The sequence below is a fragment of the Schistocerca cancellata genome, chromosome 1 (assembly GCF_023864275.1).
Source record: "Schistocerca cancellata isolate TAMUIC-IGC-003103 chromosome 1, iqSchCanc2.1, whole genome shotgun sequence".
NCBI lineage: Eukaryota > Metazoa > Arthropoda > Insecta > Orthoptera > Acrididae > Schistocerca > Schistocerca cancellata.
In genome coordinates, this window is record NC_064626.1 from 1,056,675,970 (window position 1) to 1,056,702,831 (window position 26,862).

At 44.5% G+C, this 26,862-nt stretch overlaps 1 protein-coding gene across 1 annotated transcript in view; it reads right to left on the bottom strand.

The window, feature by feature from the left end:
* The window catches only part of LOC126162937 (guanylate cyclase 32E), a 935,168-nt gene that overhangs the window by 164,846 nt on the left and 743,460 nt on the right, over nucleotides 1-26,862 (bottom strand). The window contains exon 15 of the mRNA XM_049919769.1: nucleotides 13,430-13,601. Coding sequence (XP_049775726.1) covers nucleotides 13,430-13,601 — 172 coding nt within the window. The remainder of the gene's footprint in view (nucleotides 1-13,429; nucleotides 13,602-26,862) is intronic.

A 26,862-nucleotide genomic window follows, 5' to 3' on the forward strand; every position in this document is an offset into this window, starting at 1 on the left:
TGTTACTCAACAATCCTGCTACCATGAAGGGAGGTCCCAGATGGTGTGTTCAACGACGCCTAGTGCCTTACACTTTGGGATGTGGACATGGGTCGCTATGTGAAACATGCTTGTTATGACCCTCTGTAACAGACCTCTCATATATGTAAATAAGTTATACACGACTGCAACCAGTCACTTTTTTCAATAATAATGCTTTATTACATTAACCGGTTTTCTAACCCTTTCAGGTTCATCTTCCGACATCCATATCGACAGATAAGCTATAGTCATGGCGATACATTAAAGTGTGACCCATCTTTCTGCCATAGAACCAGCACCCAGCATTATGCTACTACCAATAATGATGTAACTTCCCGGATCCTCCCGAAATCATCTGAAGATGAACCTGAAAGGGTTCGAAAACCGGTTAATGTACTAAAGCATTATTATTGAAAAAGTGACTGGTTGCATTTGTGTGTAACTTATTTACATTAATATACAGTCACGGTTCTAAAATATCCGTAATGGATAAGCATAAGACCTCTCATATTCTAGATTAATTTCATCTAGAAAATATATATAAAATCTCTGTTTAGGTGCTTCACCAATTTGGAATCATGTACCCATGGTCCAGGGGTAACGTCTTCGGTTATCAAACAAAACGTCCTCGCACACGGATTCGAAACCAGCCACCGGTATGAAACATAGGCCTCAATCTGAAGAACTAATTTCTGTGAATGTATGTTTGGAATACAGCATTGTATGGTAGTGAAACATGGACTGCGGGAAAATCGTAAAAGGAGAGAATCTAAGTGTTTGAGATGTGGTGCTACAGAAGAATGTTGAAAATTCGGTAGATTGATAAGGTACAAAATGAGAAGGTTCTTCTAAGTAGCCAGGAAAGGAATATATGGAAAATACTGACAGGTAGAAGAGACAGGATGGTAAGACAGCCGGCCGGAGTGGCCGAGCGGTTCTAGGCGCTACAGTCTAGAACTGTGCTACCGCTACAGTCGCAGGTTCGAATCCTGCCTCGGGCATGGATGTTTGTGATGTCCTTAGGTTAGTTTGGTTTAAGTAGTTCTAAGTTCTAGGGGACTTATGACCTCAGCAGTTGAGTCCCATAGTGCTCAGAGCCATTTTTTATGGTAAGACATCTGTTAAGACATCATGGAATAACTTCTATTCTATCAGAGGGAACTTTAGAGGTTAAAAACTGAAGAGGAAAACAGAGATCGGGATAAATCCAGCAAATAATTTAAGACGTAGGGTGCAGATGAAGAGGTTGGCATGGAACAGAAATCAAACCAGTGAGAGGAAGGATGACAAGAAAGAAACGATATAGATAGAGTCTTTTTACAAGTATTGCTAGTATTGCTGGCTACTATTTTGACCAGAAGCGAGGTGAAATCTTCCTACACGTCGGTCAGGGGCCTGAAGATGGCTTAGTAAAACGCCGAAAGTGGTAGCCAAATCAAATAAGTTTGGAAAGTAGACGTCGAACCATGTTTGACTTGACATCCTATACCTATAATAGTGGTGCATAAACGATTCGTGACTAAACTGAAATGCCAGTGCGACAGAATATTAGTTTCTTGGAACAGACAGCAAAGGAAGGACTTCATTTCAAATTCCGTTCGGGTATGAAACCAGTTATATTTTGTGACAGTCGTGGGAAGTCACGAAAGCCTATCACACACGACGTCGATCAGTTGTAGAATTTTGGAACACGTATTATGTTCGAGTATAATGACTTTTATGGAGACTGGAAATCTACTCTGTAGGAATCAGCATGGGTTTCGAAAAAGACGGTCGTGTGAAACCCAGCTTGCGCTATTCGTCCACGAGACTCAGAGGGCCATAGACACGGCTTCCCAGGTAGATGCCGTGTTTCTTGGCATCCGCAAGGCGTTCGATACAGTTCCCCACAGTCGTTTAATGACCAATGTAAGAGCATATGGACTATCAGACCAATTGTGTGATTGGATTGAAGAGTTCCTAGATAACAGAACGCAGCATGTCATTCTCAATGGAGAGAAGTCTTCCGAAGTAAGAGTGATTTCAGGTGTGCCTCAGGGGAGTGTCGTAGGACCGTTGCTATTAACAATATACATAAATGACCTTGTGGATGACATCGGAAGTTCACTGAGGATTTTTGCGGATGATGCTGTGGTATATCTAGAGGTTGTAACAATGGAAAATTGTACTGAAGTGCAGGAGGATCTGCAGCGAATTGACGCATGGTGCAGGGAATGGCAATTGAATCTCAGTGTAGACGAGTGTAATGTGCTGCGAATACATAGAAATATAGATCCCTTATCATTTAGCTACGATATAGCAGGTCAGCAACTGGAAGCAGTTAATTCCATAAATTATCTGGGAGTACGCACTAGGAGTGATTTAAAATGGAATGATCATATAAAGTTGATCGTCGGTAAAGCAGATGCCAGGCTGTGATTCATTGGAAGAATACTAAGGAAATGCAATCCGAAAACAAAGGAAGTAGGTTACAGTACGCTTGTTCGCCCCCTGCTTGAATACTGCTCAGCAGTGTGGGATCCGTACCAGATAGGGTTGATAGAAGAGATAGAGAAGATCCGACGGAGAGCAGCGCGCTTCGTTACAGGATCATTTAGTAATCGCGAAAGCATTACGCAGATGACAGATAAACTCCAGTGGAAGACTCTGCAGGAGAGACGCTCAGTAGCTCGGTACGGGCTTTTGTTGAAGTTTCGAGAACATACCTTCACCGAAGAGTCAAGCAGTATATTGTCCCCTCCTACGTATATCTCGCGAAGAGACCATGAGGATAAAATCAGAGAGATTAGAGCCCATACGGAAGCATACCGGCAATCCTTCTTTCCACGAACAATACGAGACTGGAATAGAAGGGAGAACCGATAGAGGTACTCAAAGTACCCTCCGCCACACACCGTCAGGTGGCTTGCGGAACATGGATGTAGATGTAGATGTAGACGTCGTCTAACTGCAGGGTAACCGTACTTTATTTAAAATTTCTCTCGCGTGCTTGAAGGTCAGTATACTAAAATGAGACTTACGGAAGGATGCATCAAATACTTCGAAGTTTCAAAATTTAGATGTAATTCCAACTGTTGCTTAATATGTAAATATAAATTTGTGGGCAGACGCAAAGGAATGAGATGAGTCCGTCAGTTAATTGTGTCGGACGCCGCTGCTGCTCTATCCGAGCTTCCCCGCAGTGTGTGCTGTACTGCAGGTAATGAAGCCAACCGAGAGCGCGCCGAACTGAAGCTGGTTTCTGGAGTTGCTATCAAGCGACCCATCTAGTACATAACAAAGTTTGGTCCCGGCCCTCCTTTCAACTGCGCCAGAACTCAGCTGGAACTGGAACGGTTCTCTCCCCTCCCAGAGATCCTGTGGTCTATTAGCAGTTTCGCGCGCAAGTAACGTGTTAACAGATGCATGTGAAACTAAATTGAATCCCTCTACAGCTCGAAAACGAAAAAGTAATGAAATTTCCAGTACTGATGTCGGGATTAAGTTTCGCAATTAACATAGTTTCGCCGAAACTTTGGCGGCTTTAGCGAGTAGTGCGGTAAACGACATGAGACCCTAAGAACTGTGAGGAGGGTGGTAAGCTCGCAGTGTGCAAGAGAGAGAATTATTTTCGTGTACGGGGTGAGGCGTAGCGCCATATAACGATCCTGCCTTGGAGGTGGTTAAGTTGGAAATGTGTCTCAGAGCAGGAGAGTGACAGATGGTGACGCGAGACTGGACGCGCACGTAGTTTCTGTATCAGCCGATAGAGGACAGTATTGGATAGGGGGACTGTGACTTTAGTTTCGATTCTGCCCACTAGACTGCACTAATGTAATTGAATGTTTTTCATAAACTGTTCTAGTATTTTCATAAAGTGTTATTATGTCTCTTTGTGTATGTAAAATGTTACAAATATGTTTTAGCAGTATGAATGATGCGTGAGTGTGGTTTAATGTTAATATGAAGATAATTGTTTAACGAGTTGTGTAGTAGGATTTAGTGGGGGAACATTTCGAAGAAGTATGGATATGAACAAAGGGGATTTTTGTAGAATAGATTTGTAAAGTAAGTTCATGGTAAAGAGAATTCAGGTATAAATAACAACAGTAAATAACTTTATTCATAATCAAAACTTCAGCATATTAGATAATTACGTCGGTAAAAAGTGCAGTCGTTAAGTTTACCATTTTGCGATTGGTTATTGATGAAAAGCGTGGACTGACCCGGGAGAATGTTGCATGTTCCTAGACTTGTTCCATGTTCCACGAAAAAATGTTTCAAACATTCTGTAATAGATGGCACTATGTCTTTGTGCCAAGCCAAGCAGTCCCTTTTTCTGGAGTTAAATGTGTCATGTCTCAAGGTTTCCTCTATTTAGCCAGGGATAGTTGCATTCTACGATTAGTTTTGGTACACCACATGAATGGCGTTATAGATGGTAGGATTACCGGTAATATTGATGGTGTTGATAGGGAAAGGAACATAAATCAATGTGTAAGAGAGAACCTGGGAGCCAAACAATTGTCTTAGGTTGTTCTTTTTTTCACATGATTAGAGCATACATCAGTCAGCGTTAGTGCATTATGTATTTCTTAGCCTTACAGAATATACGTTGTATTTTCTGAGAAATAAAAATTATTTGATCGGGTAACTTCTGCACTTTTATGTAACAAAAGCAATTACTTTTGGTTAAAATACTGTTTACATGAAAAACATAAGAAATATACATACAATTAGTGTTGTTATTTTGTACTCAATATGTAAGTAGGCTGTTTATGTTTTCTTTATGTAAGTAGGGTGTTTATGTTTTCTTTATGTAAGTAGGCTGTTTATGTTTTCTTATTGGCAACGTTACGTAGCGCTCGGTATGAAAATCACTGGCTGTGCTGTGTGCAGTCTGTGGCTAGTTTGCATTGTTGTCTGCCATTGTAGTGTTAGGCAGCGGCAGCTGGATGTGAACAGCGCGTAGCATTGCGCAGTTAGAGGTGAGCCGCCAGCAGTGGTGGATGTGAGGAGAGAGATGGCGGAGTTTTGAAATTACATATATTATGACTTGTGATGATATTAAGGTAAATACATTGTTTGTTCTCCATTTAAATCTTTCATTTGCTAACTATGCCTATCAGTAGTTAGTGCCTTCTGTAGTTTGAATCTTTTATTTAGCTGGCAGTAGTGGCGCTCGCTGTATTGCAGTAGTTCTGGTAATGAAGATTTTTGTGAGGTAAGTGATTTCTGAAAGGTATAGTTTAATGTCACTCAGGGCCATTCTTTTGCAGGGATCTTTGATAGTCAGATTGCGTTGCGCTAAAAATATTATGTGTCAGTTTAAGCACAGTCATGTATAATTTCTTCTAAGGGGACGTTTCATATGTCGACCCTTAGCCTAGGATACCTCACTGGAATCTTCTGATTTTTTCTTGTAGTTTGTGTATTTAGTGTAGCTTTTGTTTATTGCTAGCGCGTAATTATAGAGAGAATTTCCTTGGTAGTTGTGGTTTTTCATTGTTGCACAGTAAAACAGTTGTGGCATGCATGTAGATTTGCACCAAGTATTTCGCAGCTGCGCTTGCAATTAACTAGATATTATTTTCAGTTCTATGTTAATGTGTTCTCTTATTTTTGCTCTTCAAATTGTGCTTTTCTGTGTTATCGTGTGAAATATTGTGAGCGGGCTGCCAACAATGGTGTAGACACTGAAACAATTAGTGAACAGAGAAGCATTATCGATCGATCGGTCGGCAACAGCTTGCCTCAGGAATCCGAAATGACAGGACACAATCTTGCAAATACTGTAGATTCAGGTTTTGCGTCCTCACCCTTTTCTCAAATAAGTCAAGACACATTTTCTGCTTTTGAAAGTGCGAATATTGCCGGTTCAAATGCATTGCCGAATAGCACTGAGGAACATGTTTCAGTCACCAGTGCATTGTTATTACAATTAATGCAACAAATGGGACAAAAGCTTCAAAAGCTAGACACAATGGAACAAAATCTTGAAAAGTTAGACACTATGGAACAAAATCTTCAAAAGTCAGACACAATGGAACAACACCAGAGACAAACATAGCAACAGTTACACACAATGGAACAAAATCAGAGACAAACACAGCAAAAGCTTCAAAAGTTAGATTCACTGGAACAAACTCTCGAACAAACACGTGAAGATTTAACCACTGAGTTACATAACATTGAATCGAAATGTCAAAAAGTCTGTAATGACGTAAAAACACAAATTTGTGAGCATTTCCAACCTATTTTTTCGCGGCATGAAAATGCATTACAGAATCACGAAGCAGCCATAAAAGAACTGCAAACCATTGTTCATGAAAATCATGAGACCTTGTGGGCTAAAATTGACTCAGTTGCATCTACCGATTCGGTTACGCAACTTGCAAAAACTCAGGAAAACTTAAAGGACACAGTAGATTCGATTTCAACACAAATGGACACTCTGAAACTTGGTTCAGAAAAACACACTGAGGAAATGTGTTCACTATCGGAGAAAGTAGCCGAAATTTCGGATCAGGTCACTAACTTATCTACAAAGGTAGATGATGATCTGAATGACACAAGACCCGTAGCCTTCACTGACACAGAAGAGTATGAACAAATAAGAAAATTCAAACAAAATCAAAATCAAATCAATACACAGTACAAAAGAGAAATCCGGGAAGTACAAGATCAGCTGACACAGGTAATACAAGAATTACGTATGTCAGAGGACACTCGCGCCCCAATATGGGAAGAGGAACTTAGAAATACGGAAAAGCCACAAAATAAAAACACAGGGCATTTCGGTAATTATGAAAGAAATTGGCAAGGTACACCGAATTTTGAGATGGAACCGCCGACACGACGTAACAATGACCGATATGCTACTCGCCGACATGTTGATACGTAAATTCAAAACGTTTAAGAATTCTGCCAACGACATTCATCCACAAGCGTGGCTCCATCAATTCTCTCATTGTTTCTCTCCCAACTGGTCATTGGAGCACAGGTTAGAATTTATGTGTGGCTACTTGGAGAATGAACCAGCTGTAAGAATGCGATCGCTCATTCACGATTGTCACAGTGAAGGAGAATTTTACCATGTGTTCCTCTCAGCATATTGGTCACAAGCTACACAAGACCGAGTAAAACATAGCATCATGATGATGAAACACTTTGAACAATCCGAATTTTCCAGTCTTGTCAAATATTTTGAAGACATGTTGCACAAGAATCAGTACCTGTCAAATCCATACAGCCCCTCAGAACTCATCTGCATTTGCTTAATCAAACTGCCTGAACATTTACGACATATTATTTTAGCAGGACGTTGCAAAGACGACATTGAAGCTTTTCAGGGACTCTTACAAGAATTAGAAATTGACACAGACAGCCGCGGGATGCGAAAACAGGAAAACAAGCACTACAGGTCACATCCGTCGCAATTCCATGATGAAAGAAATAATAACTGGACACGACAAGGCTATTCTCACAATACAAATCGTGAACAAAACAGACACCACCCATACGACAACCACTGGCAGAGTAATAGTTACAGAGAAAAATCGCATTTCCGTAGTAATGAATATGACAGAGACAATCATAGAAACAGACAATATGGCAACCAGAACTATTATTATCACGGGAGACAGAATAACTTCAGACGCAATGGTCCAGCGCGCAGTTACGACTCAGGGAGAAATTCTCCACCTCGTGACCGACAAGAAAGAAACTATGGAATCTACCGACATGACGACAGACGATATGATCGTAACGACAGACATGAATTTCATCAGAACTGGCGGGATTTAAACAGAGCACAGCCCTCTCGGCTAGGCGAATTTGTAGAAGTTAGGTCTCCTAATCCCAATAACGACGCGCGCCAACAAAGAAACAGACAATGACTCGCACCACAGGCAGCCACTTGCGCCCGCTGGCTCAGGGAAAAATAACATAGACGCTAACCTTGGGAAAAGTTCCAGTATTCTTTACCGACGTATACCACATGATAATTGCGTTCAAGTTGAAACTCTGTGTACTAGAAAGAGCAAAGGGTTACACTACATTTCACATGTAAAACCATTTATTGAAAGATAATCTGCTTTTTAACTTTGTCTTTGCCATAAAACGTTTCACTTCACGTTACTAGTATGCTTTAGAAACTGTTACCATGCAACAATGTTTGAAGTTAAATATCCAGTCAAGAACCAAGAGAACTTATTCAAACAGAAATTACGAATGCATTGTTATTGCGAACAGACGACACAGTGTTACTGTGTGTGTACATTCTTGCGTGTTAGTTGCACGATCGCGTAACGACTATGAGGCTCACATACTTGGAACATATACCGGCACTGCTAATGAGATTTTCATGCAACATTTTGGTTTGCTTGAGAGTGAATTCTGGATTTGAGGTGCTTTCTGTGAAATGCCAGATGACACAGTGGTTAGTTTATGTGACAGCTACACGATTATATCACGACGTTACTAATGAGTGACAATTTACAATGTTGCTTTTGAGGTGTATCTGTTTTATATCTGCACAGTTTTTCTGAATTCTTCTGGAAAGTAAAACATGTTTAATAGTAACTTTTGTGGTATAGCTACAATGAGACAACCTTTTCCGTAGCACAACAATACCTTACAGCACAGTAATTTCTTCATCACAACAATAAGCGTAATAACTAAGAAATCTATACGCAAAGCATTTCACTTTTGTTTATCATGAGGTAAGTACATTGGCTTCTGCTGAACTTAGCTTTCGGAGGACGATAACTATGACACTCCCACAGAGATTATCTTACAGCAAGACGCACATTTAGCGCTACAGGACACGTATTTGAGTGATTAATTTTGTACTTAAAACATTTATTTTTACAGATTTTTGAATTACAAAGAAAGTTTTCCGTGATACATTTCATTCCATTGCTGTAACCTGTAACACCTGAGGGTATAATTACATGAATCCTCAGGGGGGTACACACTTACTTTGTGTACCATGTGTTTGGCAAGCACAAGGAGCCCTAGCTAATATGGTATTTGCTTATACAACTTTACACATCGGTACCATATTCCTCTAACACACAAATTACACAGCTATCTGATCATTTAACTGAGAGAGACAAACTTTTTTATTACGTCAGTGACACATGTTTATGTAATTACACCATTGGGTAACTTCACACTTACGAAATTGTATTTTGTCTGTACTGTGTGAACTTTTCATATTTTTTCGGAACCATTGTGATACCATGAGAGCTTTGAATGATGTATTTGGTATGGGATCATGATTTTTAAAGTACGTTTGAGGCAGATGACACTATTGAAATGAGCAGATAATATTTTTTATGGTTTGAAATTATTGCAGAAAGCTACGACTTTTTTGAGATTTGACTGAGGTGTTATGATGTTATTTTTACGACGACGGTGTGTACTATGCTGTTGAGGTATGTTTATGTCAATAAGATGATGCTACCATATATGAGGAATGTGATTACGTGTTTATATGTATATGAATAATGAATAGAAGTTAGGGACTCTTGACTTGTGAAAAAAGATGTTGGAAACCAAGAATCATACTTTAAGAGTTATGAAATGTGTGTAAATGCGTGAATGTATCACAATGACGGCGAAAATTTTTTTGGACACTGTTATATTCATAGGATTTTGTTTCTACACATTTGCAACGTAAATTCTCGACCTGTGAAATTTTTATATGAGACTGTCACTGTAGCGGAAACTGCTGTCGTAAATATTTCCGTAAGAAAGTTAAGTGACCACCTGCACGTGCTTCGTCGGCACACAGCTGTGCGTCGCCTGGAAAAAAGCCATTAGTACCTTTCGGAAGCACAGGTAAAAAAAAAAGGGAGGCCAGTATCATCGCTATTGACGTTCCTTTATAGAAAGCATCGCAAAAACGACACGGTCGAACTTGAAAACATATGATTACACTGTGGAGCTCTTAATTTATGATATTTACAGCAATGCCTAATGAAATGACGAGAAATATTTTTATGTCTATTTTTTTTAATATCTGGTTTCTAGCTGTACTGCAGCATTGTTTAAACTAAAATTTGATGAATGTACTAATATAGATATTTTATGCCTACAGATCCAGTACACAATAACTTAAAAAAAAAACGAAGGGCACAAAAAGACATTTCCCTTCACAGGACTTGCATACATAATTTTCTTTTCAAGTACTTGGTAATTTCTTTTGTAGAATTAGTTTTTGTGGTGCACCACTTTAATTACTTAGACATTAAGATGTGAATAGACATTTCCCTTTTCTGCATTGTTGTTTTTACTGTAATATTTTTTCTGCTTGAGCTATGTCATGTTTAGGTATAATTTGCTGCTGTTTGCCAGGCATAGTGTTATTGAATTTGACTTTGTATTATTCTGTTAAGCCAGTTTTACTAATGATTTATTTTTATTATTTGCTGCACATTGCCTTAGATTAGTTGTAATATTACAATTGCTTTGCTAATTTCTTAATGCTGCTTGCTTCGCAAATCTGCGTCTTTTTTCATTGCTGTTTACATTAATTGTTTTATGTGATGCTGCATTGCCTCGTCCCTTGGTATATATATCTGAGCTCAGTAGATTTAAGTTAGCTTAAGAGGGGTAGACTATATAAGAAACTAACTATGATGACTTGGAAGAAATGTATTGAGAAGCTATATGAAAATGGTTTGGGCGAAAAAAAGGATACTGTACAGTGGAGAAAAACTATTTTTGACAGAGGATGTGAACAGAATACAGAAGGCAGGCTTAGATGGGACTTTTGGGAATAATGATGAATGAAGGGAGATCTCCAAGAAGCAAAGAAAGTTTTGTTTGCAAAATACTGCAATGAAACAAACCCTGTCCTTTCCTTTTGTGTTATCCCACTATGTGTTTGGATACCCGTGTGTAATTATGTTCTTCCTGTCTTTATATGTTTATCTGATAAGACTTATGTTGTAGAATTTTTCTAATACTAAGCTACATTCACTATGATGAGGAATACTGTTATCCTCGAATATAATTGGCATTAATAATATGTTATTTACTTTGTAAAGATGTTAGACATTATTTATTCTGTTTTGTTTTAATGCTCATGTGTGAAGTTGATGTTTCGCAAGTTATTCTGATCTTTTATGTATGTACTCATGTCATAATTCCTGTAACACTGATGTATATGTTAGTTCAATTCTTTTGTACAGCCCGTATTACCACAAATGTTATCTGTATTATTATGTTTATAATGGTGTATTTTGTATCTTTGTAATTGTATTCTTATGTTATAATATTGTAATTGACACCAGTTCATCTAATTAGGTAACTTGTACGTTACATTTCACTGCACACGTTTCTGTTGGTCATAGTATATGGACAATATCTGAGAAGTAGGGACTGATAGTGTTTGCACGTGTGTTAATAATTCAGCAAGGGACTGGATAACAGCATTGCTGGTTCTAAGGACAATTCCAAAAACTTTGTGAGTGCACAAGTGGTGGTTATGGACTTGCTATATTAACTGCAAGACTCTTCAATGGTGATTGTGCACCCGCACAGTCACAACAGATGGCTGCTGGCCATTTCTACAAGGACTACAGTGGGTCTACACCTTTGCTGACTCACCAATACCATTATTTCTACAAGGACTACAGTGGGTCTACACCTATGATGACTCACCAATACCACAATTTCTACAAGGACTGCAGTGGGTCTGCACCTCTGGTGGCCCACCAATACCGTAATCTCTACCAGGACTCCAGTGGGTCTACTCTGTGATGACCTACCTACCAATATTCTTCAAAACGTCGAATGACTCTGCTGTGGGTTTGCTCTGTTGTGGCCCATTACCTGTCAGCATGTCAAGAGTCAGCACTGTCTTTCTGTTGGAAGGACAACACTACTTCTTCAAGACTGCATGGACATCCACTACTTCCGTGTGCATTGTCTTTTACTGCTCAGACTTTGATAAAAGAAACGGCAGTTTTACTGTGATGAATGATCAGGACTGTCTTTATGGACTGTGAGAAAATTTTAGCTTTTGACCAACATTGTATAAATAAGTGTGTGCATTTGATATCTTTGTTATTGTAATTATGAAAAATTTTTTCAAATCATTATTGGCCACTGCCCAAAAATATTTTGTAAAATTTTTTGTGGGGAGCATGGGGGCTATGTAAGTAGGCTGTTTATGTTTTCTTTATGTAAGTAGGGTGTTTATGTTTTCTTTATGTAAGTAGGCTGTTTATGTTTTCTTATTGGCAACGTTACGTAGCGCTCGGTATGAAAATCACTGGCTGTGCTGTGTGCAGTCTGTGGCTAGTTTGCATTGTTGTCTGCCATTGTAGTGTTGGGCAGCGGCAGCTGGATGTGAACAGTGCGTAGCGTTGCGCAGTTAGAGGTGAGCCTCCAGCAGTGGTGGATGTGAGGAGAGAGATGGCGGAGTTTTCAAATTACATATATTATGACTTGTGATGATATTAAGGTAAATACATTGTTTGTTCTCCATTTAAATCTTTCATTTGCTAACTATGCCTATCAGTAGTTAGTGCCTTCTGTAGTTTGAATCTTTTATTTAGCTGGCAGTAGTGGCGCTCGCTGTATTGCAGTAGTTCGGGTAATGAAGATTTTTGTGAGGTAAGTGATTTCTGAAAGGTATAGTTTAATGTTACTCAGGGCCATTCTTTTGCAGGGATCTTTGATAGTCAGATTGCGTTGCGCTAAAAATATTGTGTGTCAGTTTAAGCACAGTCATGTATAATTTCTTCTAAGGGGACGTTTCAAATAGAACATTCTTATTCGCGGTCAGTGGCAAGGATTTTGTGTTATTATTGATAAATATGGAGATTGAATAACAGAAACATGTTTTATGTAAATTCGACAAAGTATTGAAGCGATGTTTGATATATTTTTTTACGTTTTATTTAATTTTTACCTTTTTGTTGAGGAAACTTAATTTTCTAGAGCTATATGAGTAATCTGAATTTTTTTCTTGTTTTTATTATAATAGCTGTCTGTTAGAACTGTGACAGATATTTTGCAAACATAGAGAAATGAAGAAAGATAAGCAAGGCCCTTGTTCCTCTAGATTTACATAAGATTTTTGAGTTAGATAGTAACTCATTCCCCGGCCGGAGTGGCCGAGGGGGTTCTAGGCGCTACAGTCTGGAACCGCGCGACCGCTACGGTCGCAGGTTCGAATCCTGCCTCGGGCATGTATGTGTGTGATGTCCTTAGGTTAGTTAGGTTTAAGTAGCTCTAAGTTCTATGGGACTGATGACCTCAGAAGTTAAGTCCCATAGTGCTCAGAGCCATTTGAACCATTTTGAATAACTCATTCACCCCTCAAATTCCATGCAATAACCGCACCTAATGGACAAGTTCGTGCCACGAGGCTGTCGGAGCAGTGAGGAGGACTACTGGTGGCTGGGCCTACCTTCGCACCTTCGAGAGACGGTGGCTGCATCCGTCTGTTCCTCCTGGCCCGCCTTGAACTCGTGCAGGCCGAAGTCAGCCAGCTTGAGCACCCAGCGGGAGTCGACCAGGCAGTTGGACGTCTTGAGGTTGCCGTGCACGCGGATCGCCGACTCGTGCAGGTACAGCATGCCCTGCACACAGTGTGCAACAAAGTTACTGTGGGATTTAATCACAACGTAGGAGTTGATAGAGTATCTTGTAAGCTAACATGTCCCCATATCTCCAAGAAGAAAGCATCTCAGCACAAATAATAATTTAAAATGGCGTACTTCCAAAACGTCCCATAAGACATGGTTCTGTGATGCCGTTTAGAAACGTATGTCTATCGTACATGTGGGTACAAAATAATATTGGACATCCTGTACTCATGAGCTTCTGGAGTAAAGACATCTATCTGCTTTTACCTAATACATCATTTTGCCCTAATGATACTGGTGTCGAATGGACATCTCTATCAATCATATATCTCACCGACAGGGATGACCTGAGCTATACAAGAATCCATTTTGGCAATTATGGGGATCAGAATGAGAGTTTCACTCTGCACCGGAGTGTGCGCTGATATGAAACTTCCTGGCAGGTTAAAACTGTGTGCCCGACCGAGACTCGAACTCGGGACCTTGGCCTTTTGTGGGCAAGTGCTCTACCAACTGAATTACCCAAGCACGACGCACGACCTGTCCTTACAGCTTTAATTCCACCAGTTTCTTTTAAAATATGGGGATTATTGGGGTTGATTGTTGTCTGGGTGCTGGGTTGAAGGCGAACAACGTACGAACACGGTCGAACAGTATGTTCAGGTATCTTCTCCCCAGTCAGAGATATGACAGAGAGGCCTACTCAGCTCCATTTAGACACTCTGCACACGAGATTATTGGTTGACCTATTCCTCGAACGGTGCTCTGTTAGCGAGTGAGACATAGCGACTAGTGCGTTTTCATGCTTTCTCGTTCCCTGCCATCAACGATCTTTTTCCATTCTACATGGACCCAATAGCGACCTTCCTGCGTCCGCCCCTTTCTTTGTGTACTGTGGTGTGTGATGAGAGCACATTTAGACACTATGGTGTCGGGTTTGGTACCGCACAGTGAGGGGGTCATTGTGGATGGTATCACTAATCGTTTGTGTTCCTGACATATTTAGAATGAAATTTTTACTCTACAGCGGAGTGTGCGCTGATATGAAACTTCATGGCAGATTGAAACTGTGTGCCGGACGGAGGCTTGAACGCGGGATCTTTGCCTTTCACGGGCAAGTGCTCTACCGACTGACCTATCCAACCACGAATCACAGCTCGTTATCACAACTTCAATTCTGTCAGTATCTCGTCTCTTACCTTCCAAACTTCACAGAAGCGCTCCTGCCAACCGTGCAGCACTAGTACTCCTGGAAGAAAGGATATTACGGAGACAAACTTAGCCACAGCCTGGGGGTTGTTTCCAGAATGAAATTTTCACTTTCCAGCGGAGTGTGCGTTGATATGAGAGCACTTGCCCGCGAAAGGCAAAGGTCCTGAGTTCGAGTCTCGGTGCGGCACACAGTTTCAATCTGCCAGGAAGTTTCAACCAGAGACTTGTTGTATTGAGGCCCGATTACCTGCTGTTATCATCCGCGACAACGTGCAGTTGCCCACGATACTTTAGTCTGGGGGTAGCTCTTTTACCACAGCTGAAGAACTCACTGTACACCACTGACATGGAAGTGCGTGAAAATCCCTGTGCCTACACGGCCTCGGAGATGCTGTGTCCCACGTAGTAGGCTTTCGCAATTAGGCTGTCATCGAATGCATTCACATCGTGTGCCTTGCCCACCCTGCTTTCTGCTTTGATGCCGACAACCAGTATACACTGAAGCGTCAAGACATTATGACCACCTGGTAACATAGTGTTGGTCCACCTTGGTAGGTTTCCGGAAGTACGTGGTTCCAGATGTACAAGCACAGGTCACGTAATCCTGTAAATTAAATAGCAATGGTTAGTGACTGCAGAGCTGGCCGCGACAGGGACCCAAAGCCGTTGAACTGGGATCAGATAACTCGAATTTGGTGACCAAGACATCAATGTGAATCCACCATTGCGCTTCAAAAATGGTTGAAATGTCTCTGAGCACTATGAGACTTAACATCTATCGTCATCAGTCCCCTAGAAGTTAGAACTACTTAAACCTAACTAACCTAAGGACATCACACAACACCCAGTCATCACGAGGAAGAGAAAATATTGTGCTTCTCAAACTATTGTAGCACGTGCCTTCTGACAGAGAAAGCCACCCCTCCAGGACGTGCCACAGTTGTCGGGGAAAACGTCAAGCGTGAAGGGGTGTAAGTGGGCCGCAGTTAATATTAGTGTAGTCCAGAGCTGCCATGGTACCTCTGATTATTGCTGCAGGTCCCATGTACGCCCAGGTGAATGGCCCAGCACAGCATCAAATGGCCCTGAACGGCCTGTGTGGTGCATGTTACGAGCAATTTTCCTCCCAGATGACGCTGTATCCGGCCGCGACTATCGCCCTACCGTAACAAGAAAAGCGATTCACCAGATCAGGCGACACGTTTCTAATGACCCGCAATGCAGTCGCGGTGATCTTGTGCCCAGTGCAGTCGCAGTTCGGTCGCCATGGGAACATACAGGAGTCCTATGCTGTGGAGCCCCAAGTTCAGCAATGTGCGCTAACTTGTTTTCTTCGAATCTCTTGGGCCTGCAAGAACGTTGTACGAGGACTGTTCGAAAAGTAAGGTCAGATCGGTCGCGAAATGAAAACCAAAGCGAAAATCAAAAATATTTTATTCGCAACAGTTAGCCACGCCTTCCAGCTACTTCTCTAAACCGTCGCCATTCCGACTTAGACATTTGACGATGTGCTGTACAAATTTTTCAGTACCCTCGTCACAAAAAGCAGCGGCCCGTGCTTTCCGCCAATTCTCTACTCTGGCCTGCCTGGTTTGTGCCAAAATGTTGTCTTCGCAGCCAGCGGTTCATGTGAACAGAGATGAACGCGGGAGGGAACCAATTAAGAGCTGTATTGTGTGTGGTGGAACACTTCCGATTGAAAACGCTGAAGGAGCGTCTTCATTGCCCCAGCAGAATGCGACTGAAAATGGTTTTGAATAAAGAAACGTATGACATTTATGTTATGTGGGCTGCATAGTTTCAGACGAAATGTCTCACTAGATCCACGTACTTGGCGGGAGACACTGTTGTTTTAGGAATTGCTACGTGATCACTTTGTGCTCTGAACTGAAAAGAGCGACGCGAAGCGATCGACAGGTACACTAAAGTCGCTACCCAACACATGTGTGGAAAGTTGCATCGGACTTTCATAGTGGTTTCCATTTCGCGCCTAATCGGACCTAACTTTCCGAATTCGCCCTGAGCTGTCTCTCCAGATCTGCCCCTGATCGCCGGCTACTCTACTTTACGGAGTGGACAAGTCTCCAAACGCCACGTTATGTGCTGAGCTATGGACGTCCAAAATTTGTCGCCTACACGTAATTTCACCGCCTTGCAACCACTTTCCAAAGACTTTCACGACAATAAGACGCGAACAGCCGACCAACTTCACCGTTTCCGAGAAGCTCGTTCCAAGGCGCCGGGCCACTACAATCTTTCCTTTGTGGACGTCTATGATGTCAGTGGATTTCTGAAATTACGGCTTGTCGGTAGAATGACTTACCATTCGTCTCTGCTTCGGTTATACAATTCCTTTACTGCATAACACAGGCGCAAGGTCTTCAGCCAGCATTCAGTCTCTCGGTCGGCAGTGATCATGGCTCATTATTTTAAGTACGTAGTACTTATTAATATAGTGCATTGGAATCCGGAATAAAAACCATCTGATTTTGACAAAAAGTGTTGCATTACTTACTGATCGTCCCTCGTGTTGTTCTATCAAATAAGAGAGTCATTATTTGTACCACGTCCGCCCCTGGTAGCTGAGTGGTCAGCGCGACGGAATGTAGCAGTCTGCTTTCGGCCGGTGAGCGGCGAGGACGTCTTGTTTACGTCCCGTCCGCAGAGTCGCGGTCCCGTCCGCAGAGTCGTGAGCGCGCGTAGTTTGTTTACTTCCTCGCCGCAGCTAATACTCGCGTCCGTTAACACTGAGTCGCCATGGCTCATTCGTACAGAAAGGCTACCATCAAGATCAACTTCCAGCCCGACTACGCACGACCTCGAGCCTTTGAAGTCGAACGATTCATCCTTGACGAAGTTCAAATGCCAACACAGCACATCATCGGTATCCACCTATCCATCACAAGCAGCGTCGTTTACGTCAAGATGGTCGATGACGAGTTATGTCACGCAGTTGTGAACAGATGCGCGAACACTCTCAAGTTCAAACACTCCGATGGTCACATCGGAGAGGTTACTGTTGACCATGCTGGACTAGGATTACGCACACTAAGAGTCTTCGAACTCCCTTTCCAAGTACCACCGGACGTCGTTACCTCAGCTTTCCGCCCTTATGGGACGGTAATTAGCCACGTGCCCGAAAAATGGAACACCTTCGAGACGTACCAAGTCCTCAACGGCGTCCGACAAGTGAAAATTGAATTAAAGAAACATGTGCGTCCTACTTAGTCATAGGTGGCTGTCGAGAAATAATAATGTACGACGGCCAACCTCGTAATTGTTCTGGTTGCGGCCAGGAGGGTCATGTGCGCTTGGCGTGTATTCAACGTCGGCTTACACAACTTCCATTGCATGACACGACACCACCTCCTACGCTCACGGCCCTCCCCCTCAATTACGCAGAGGTGACACGATCGACCGTCATGACAGACGACAACCCCCCCGGAAGACAGGAAGCGTTAGAATGCGCACCTGTCGCCGGTCCTGGATTGACCAACACCATTACGGTGTCTACAGGGGTTGAAGAACGCCGCCCATCGACTCCACATGAAGATTCGGACGAGAGAATGGAATTCGACGCTAGGGTTGTACCGACCTCTGCCTTTCTCCTTGAGGGGGATGCTATACGGGAACCACAAACTCTTTCGGACACAGAAACCCACGTCCGTAAACAAAGGTCACCGAGAAAACATAAAAAGCGACGTCGCACACCCTCAGACGATTGCCTCCAGCGGACGCCTATCCAGTTGACGACCGGACGGCCGACGAAACGACGAGGAAAATGGATGACACGAGATCGCCCTCACCTGTCGCTTTGTCTTATTTTGACAAACCCGATTCCGCTCCCTCGGACAAACGGATGGCCAGCACAGCGCCCGCCGTTGGTACACAACCGGAAACAACTGCGGATTCACCCTTAGTCACTCAGCCCACAAGTGTTCTACCGCAGCCACCGTTAACTTACGAACCTTGGGCGGATGACATTGAAGACGATTCTACGGCCGCTGTGGTGGATGAGGAGAGGGGTCTCTCCTCCCACACCTCGGCCCCTCCCGAGTAGCAACAGATGACGGCGCGGACGCGGCCAGCAAATCACAGGCCCCACCTTTTACGGCGACACTGACGGCAGCCCCCACCGCAGGAGACGATCTACAAACCTATCGCTTAACGACCATCAACATTAACACCATTCGGACACGTACGAAGTTGTCGCTGCTCCAAGACATGCTCAATGCAGCAGCCGTTGACATTGTCTTTCTCCAAGAAGTCTTCGTCGCCGATTTCCTGGGTATGTATGGTTATAAGGCTCATGTGTCCCACGCCTCGCCAGCTAACAGTGGAGTCGCCATTCTCCTCAGAGAGGGCCTCGAGACGGACGAAGTCCGATATCTACCCGACGCTAGAGGTATGGCCGTAACGGAGCAAGGCATCCGGTTTATCAGTGTGTACGCCCCTTCCGGAACGAATCGCCGTCGTGACCGATCGCTCTTCTTCGCAGAAGGAATAGCACCGCTTTTTCAGGGCAGGCACGATGACTTGATATTAGGGGGCGATTTCAATTGCACCCAAGCACCTAAAGATCAGCTGCCACGCCATTCACCCTGCCCCAAGCTTGGGACACTCATCGGCGATCTCCAGCTAGTAGATACATGGGAACATGTCCGAGGAAATAGACCGGGATACAATTTCACGAGTCACTCGTCTAGTCGCATCGATAGGATTTACGTCTCCCGTTCTCTCGGGTGAGTGACGCGGAGGTGTGGCCAGTAGCCTTTTCTGATCACGAGGCCTATATATGTGCCGTCATCCTTCGTCGCCAACGGGTGTGGCGCAGCCGACATCCCTGGAAATTAAACCTCGCTCATCTCACTTCTCCGGATTGTCGACGCGCCATCGAAGACACGTGGAGTTTGTGCGTCCGCCGCCTCCCAACGTATCCTACGTCGATTAGTTGGTGGTTAACCTGCGCCAAGCCGGCCCTACGGCGAACCTTTATTACTTATGGTCGTGAGACTGCTGCTTGGAGGCGGCAGACCCTTGATTTTTATTTCACCGTCCTTCGCGAATGCGCCTCCTTGCCACCCACACCGGAACGACAGCTGACCGTTCAGCGTGCGAAAGCACAGATCGTAGCCCATATGCGCCGACACCTCGAAGGGACGATCGTCCGAGCGCGGACACAAGACAGACTCGCAACGGAACGACCCACCATGTACCACGTCATCCGAGAACGTACACTGCGAAGACGGGCGCTAATACATGCCATCACCACTGAGGACGGCCATCATCACACCACACAACGCGATATTGCTGCAGCCTTCTTCGACCATTACGCACGACTTTATTCTGCTCAATGTTCCGACCCGACGACGGTGACAGCAGTCTCACAACTGGTTTACGGCATTGTCCCACAGGATTTACAAACTGAATTATTGAACGACATTACGGAAGACGAAGTTATCGACGCCATCGGTAAAGGAGCGGCGAATAAGTCTCCTGGCCCCGACGGGCTCCCTGTGGAGTTTTATAGAACTTTCCAGTATTTACCGGCTCCCAAGTTAACAGACATCTGTCGGGAGCTTATGTCCCCCGCGGTGCCTCTCCCTGCGACCTTCGTAGAATGAATAATTATACCGGTTCACAAGCCTAAAGGTGGGGCTCGAATACAAGATTACCGCCCGCTAACACTCGTCAACTGCGACATGAAGATATTCACCAGACTACTAGCAAACCGTCTACGACCGACCCTACCTTACGTCATCTCGCCAGATCAGACTTCCCTAGGGGGTATCAACAACATCCACACAGCACTGTGTCGATACCGTGACTTAATAGCCCTAGCCAGGGCACGCCGGATCCCGGGAGCGCTGGCATCACTAGATTTTAGCCAAGCTTTTGATCGAGTGGATCACGCGTACCTAACGTCCGTTCTCCAGCACATGCAGTACCCACAGCAATTCACGGACGTCGTGATGCGCCTCCTCCGAGGGGCGACTTCCAAAGTGCTCGTTAACGGACGTCTCTCGCAGTCCCTCCCGATTTTCCGCTCCGTGCGTCAAGGCTGCCCCTTGTGGACGTTACTATATGCTCTGGCACTGGAACCGCTCCTCTGTGGTCTCCGTCAACGCCTCACCGGTCTTACCCTACGTGACGTCACATTTCGCTGTACAGCATATGCAGACGACCTGGTTCTCGTGTTCCCCAATCGCGACGATGTCAACAGAGCACTAGAATGGATTACCACGTACGGTGTGGCTTCCGGCAGCTGTCTCAACGTCGCCAAATCGGTCGCCATGGCCATGGGAGACGGGTTGACCCCAGCGTGTGTCGAACCCCTACAGCTTCGTGGCACTATCAAATGTCTCGGAATAGAGTTTCACGACGACATACGGCGCACCGCGGCTCTTAACTACCGCCGCTTATTACAACAAATTCGGGTCCAGATCTTCAACCTTCGTCTGCGGACCCTCGACATTCTGCAAAGGACACACTTCGTCAATGTTTACCTCGCATCGCGCCTTCCACACATAGCGCGTGTTCTCCCAATACCGTTACTGATGGCTCGACGTCTACTAGCGGCATTCGGAGCCTACGTCAGTACAGGCATGCTCTTCAAAGTCAGTTATGAGTCACTGGCCCTTCCCCCAGAAAGGGGAGGTCTTGGTCTAGTCCATGTCCACGACAGAGCTGTGGCCCTGTATGTCAGCTCACACATCAAGATGTGGCGCCACCACCCGGAAAGTTTGACAGGTTTGCTGTTGGAGTCCTTAGCTCCGCCCTCCATTATGCCCCCACTGACGACGCAGGACATACCCCCATCCTTCTACTCCTTCGGGAACTTTTACATTGAACACAGCTATGTCCGTATCGCAGTACCACCGACGAAACAGGCGTCGGCGCGGGATATATATCATGTCCTACAGCAGAGGCGCCCACCAAAAATCGTGGAGACGAAAAGCCCTCAGGTTAATTGGGAGGTGGTGTGGAAGACGATTCACGGGATTCCACTGGACACAGCCGTCCGATCCACATGGTACATCACAGTCAATGGTAAACAGATCACCCGATCACGCCTCCACAAGATAAACATGGCGGAATCGCCTCTCTGCGTAGACTGCGGGATACCAGACACGGACGAACACCGTCTCACATGTGGCGCGGCAGAAGACGTATGGCGCTCGGTGCGACAAATTTTGTCGTATTTTCTACGAGTGACTCCGGAACACATTACACCTCGGTTTCTACTATTTCCGCGTCAACAGTATTTCCCGCGCGCCTAGACCAACGCTGTCACGTGGATCCGTGCGCATGCGGTACACTACTTATTTCACGATGGACCTAAATATGTACTAGACTTTTGGAATTACCTACAAGAACGTCATTGCAAGATCGTACGGAACCCAAAATACAGACAGTATTTTTCTAATTACTTAGGGAGTGCCCTACGCGACCCTCCACGCAGCTGGATCATCAACAGGTAGGAGAAGATACCCATTGAGTGAGCTGACATGACTAAGTTCGATTCTCGGTGGAACAACATGATATACGTGAAGACGTACCTGGATGATGAAGCGTAAGGAGAGTAGCGACACACCCGTCTGCATCCTGTATGAAGCACTTTTTTTTCGTTTTCCCCATATACATTACCTCGGAGTAGGAACGTGCCGAGATATTGTTTTTTTTTCTCAGAGCACGATGCGGTGCTAGATACATTTATTTTTGTTGTGGTATAAAGTAAAACCACATTAAGAATGTATTAAAAACAGTAAATAAAAATAAATTAATAAATAATAATTCCCACAAAAGAATTCCCCTTCCCATCCCTGATTCCTTGACGGACGAGGGGGACACCGCCACCAGGCCTCGGGTTACGACCCCTGATCGCTCTGCCTTCCCCGCCCTCCCCCACCTCCTTAAAAAAAAATGCCCTCCCTGGAGCGAAAAATTTACTTTCTAATATATATATATATATATATATATATATATATATAAAAGAATGTCATACCTAACGGCCCGGGTTCGATTCCCGGCTGGGTCGGAGATTTTCTCCGCTCAGGGACTGAGTGTTGTGTTGTCCTTTTCATCATCATTTCATCCCCCATCGACAGGCAAGTCACCGACGTGGCGTCAACTCGAAATACTTGCAATAGGCGAACGGTGTACCCGACGAGAGGCCCTAGCCACACGGCATTTCCATTTTATTCTACATCTACATTTATACTCCGCAAGCCACCCAACGGTGTGTGGCGGAGGGCACTTTACGTGCCACTGTCATTACCCCCCTTTTCTGTTCCAGTCACGTATTGTTCGCGGGAGGAACGACTGTCTGAAAGCCTCCGTGCGCGCTCCAATCTCTCTAATTTTACATTCGTGATCTCCTCGGGAGGTATAAGTAGGGGGAAGCAATATATTCGATACCTCATCCAGAAACGCACCCTCTCGAAACCTGGCGAGCAAGCTATACCGCGATGCAGAGCGCCTCTCTTGCAGAGTCTGCCACTTGAGTTTGCTAAACATCTTCGTAACGCTATCACGGTTACCAAATAACCCAGTGACAAAACGCGCCGCTCTTCTTTGGATCTTCTCTATCTCCTCCGTCAACCCGATCTGGTACGGATCCCACAATGATGAGCAATACTCAAGTATAGGCCGAACGAGTGTTTTGTAAGCCACTCCTTTTTTGATGGACTACATTTTCTAAGGACTCTCCCAATGAATCTCAACCTGGTACCCGCCTTACCAACAATTAATTTTATATGATCATTCCACTTCAAATCGTTCCGCACGCATACTCCCAGATATTTTACAGAAGTAACTGCTACCAGTGTTTGTTCCGCTATCATATAATCATACAACAAAGGATCCTTCTTTCTATGTATTCGCAATACATTACATTTGTCTATGTTAAGGGTCAGTTGCTACTCCCTGCACCAAGTGCCTATCCGCTGCAGATCTTCCTGCATTTCGCTACAATTTTCTAATGCTGCAACTTCTCTGTGTACTACAGCATCATCCGCGAAAAGCCGCATGGAACTTCCGACACTATCTACTAGGTCATTTATATATATTGTGAAAAGCAATGGTCCCATAACACTCCCCTGTGGCACGCCAGAGGTTACTTTAATGTCTGTAGACGTCTCTCCGTTGATAACAACATGCTGTGTTCTGTTTGCTAAAAACTCTTCAATCCAGCCACACAGCTGGTCTGATATTCCGTAGGCTCTTCCTTTGTTTATCAGGCGACAGTGCGGAACTGTATCGAACGCCTTCCGGAAGTCTAGGAAAATAGCATCTACCTGGAGCCTGTATCGAATATTTTCTGGGTCTCATGAACAAATAGAGCGAGTTGGGTCTCACACGATCGCTGTTTCCGGAATCCATGTTGATTCGTACAGAGTAGATTCTGGGTTTCCAAAAACGACCGCGAGCCAAAAACATGTTTTTAATTCTACAACAGATCGACGTCCGAGATGTAGGTCTATAGTTTTGCGCATCTGCTCGACGACCCTTCTTGAAGACTGGGACAACCTGTGCTCTTTTCCAATCACTTGGAACCTTCCGTTCCTCTAGAGACTTGCGGTACACGGCTGTTAGAAGGGGGGCAAGTTCTTTCGCGTACTCTGTGTAGAATCGAATTGGTATCCCGTCAGGTCCAGTGGACTTTCCTCTGTTGAGTGATTCGAGTTGCTTTTCTATTCCTTGGACACTTATTTCGATGTCAGCCATTTTTTCGTTTGTGCGAGGATTTAGAGAAGGAACTGCAGTGCGGTCTTCCTCTGTGAAACAGCTTTGGAAAAAGGTGTTTAGTATTTCAGCTATACGCGTGTCATCCTCTATTTCAATGCCATCATCATCCCGGAGTGTCTGGATATGCCGTTTCGAGCCACTTACTGATTTAACGTAAGACCAGAACTTCCTAGGATTTTCTGTCAAGTTGGTACATAGAATTTCACTTTCGAATTCACTGAACGCTTCACGCATAGCCCTCCTTACGCTAACTTTGACATCGTTTAGCTTCTGTTGGTCTGAGAGGTTTTGGCTGCGTTTACACTTGGAGAGAAGCTTTCTTTGCTTTCGCAGTAGTTTCCTAACTTTGTTGTTGAACCAAGGTGGGTTTTTCCCGTCCCTCACAGTTTTACTCGGCACGTACCTGTCTAAAACGCATTTTACGATTGCCTTGAGCTTTTTCCATAAACACTCAATATTGTCAGTGTCGGAACAGAAATTTTCGTTTTGATCTGTTAGGTAGTCTGAAATCTGCCTTCTATTACTCTTGCTAAACAGATAAACCTTCTTCCCTTTTTTAATATTCCTATTAACTTCCATATTCAGGGATGCTGCAACGGCCTTATGATCACTGATTCCCTGTTCTGCACTTACAGAGTCGAAAAGTTCGGGTCTGTTTGTTATCAGTAGGTCCAAGATGTTATCTCCATGAGTCGGTTCTCTGTTTAATTGCTCGAGGTAATTTTCGAATAGTGCACTCAGTATAATGTGACTCGATGCTCTGTCCCTACCACCCGTCCTAAAAATCTGAGTGTCCTAGTCTGTATCTGGTAAATTGAAATCTTCCACCTAAGGCTATAACATGCTGAGAAAATTTATGCGAAATGTATTCCAAATTTTCTCTCAGTTGTTCTGCCACTAATGCTGCTGAGTCGGGAGGTCGGTAAAAGGAGCCAACTATTATCCTAGCTCGGTTGTTGAGTGTAACCTCCACCCATAATAATTACAGGAACTATCCATTTCTGCTTCACTACAGGATAAACTACTACTAACAGCGACAAACACGCCACCACCGGTTGCATGCAATCTATCCTTTCTAAACACCATCTGTGCCTTTAAAATTACAATACCGATTGCTGCTTGGCCCCCGCATGTCCTGACTTTGCCCCGCACCCTTTGAGGCTGCTGCCATTTCTGTACTTGCCCGAGGCCATCTAATCTAAAATACCGCCCAGTCCATGCCACACAACTCCTGCTACCCGTGTGGCCGCTTGCTGCGTGTAGTGGACTCCTGACCCATCCAGCGGAACCCGAAACCCCACCACCCTATGGCGCAAGTCGGGGAATCTGCAGCCCACACGGTCGCAGAACCGTCTCAGCCTCTTCAGACCCTCCACTCGGCTCTGTACCAAAGGTCCGCAGTCAGTCCTGTCGACGATGCTGCAGATGGTGAGCTCTGCTTTCATCCCGCTAGCGAGACTGGCAGTCTTCACCAAATCAGATAGCCGCCGGAAGCCAGAGAGGATTTCCTCCGATCCATAGCGACATACATCATAGGTGCCGACATGAGCGACCACCTGCAGATGGGTGCACCCTGTACTCTTCATGGCATCCGGTAGGACCCTTTCCACATCTAGAATGACACCCCCCGGTATGCACACGGAGTGCACATTGGTTTTCTTCCCATATCTTGCTGCCATATCCCTAAGGGGCCCCATTACGCGCCTGGCGTTTGAGCTCCCAACTACCAGTAAGCCCACCCTCTGCGACCGCCCGGATCTTGCAGACTGAGGGGCAACCTGTGGAACAGGACAAGCAGCCATGTCCGGCCGAAGATCAGTATCAGCCTGAGACAGAGCCTGAAACCGGTTCGTCAGACAAACTGAAGAGGCCTTCCGTTCAGCTCTCCGGAATGTCTTTCGCCCCCTGCCACACCTCGAGACGACCTCCCACTCTACCACAGGTGAGGGATCAGCCTCAATGTGGGCAGTATCCCGGGCAGCCACAGTCGTAGCCCGGTCGGGGGATGCGTGGGACGAGCTGGCCGTCCCTGACAAACCCCCATCCGGACCCCCACAGTGATGCCCATTGGCAACAGCCTCAAGCTGTGTGACCGAAGCCAACACTGCCTTAAGCTGGGAGCGAAGGGATGATAACTCAGCCTGCATCCGAACACAGCAGTTGCAGTCCCTATCCATGCTAAAAACTGTTGTGCAAAGAATGTGTGAACTAATCTACAGAGAGCACAAACAAATCGACACAAAATTTAAACGGTTATTAAAATACAAGATTGCCTATTAAATGCAGTAATGCTGCT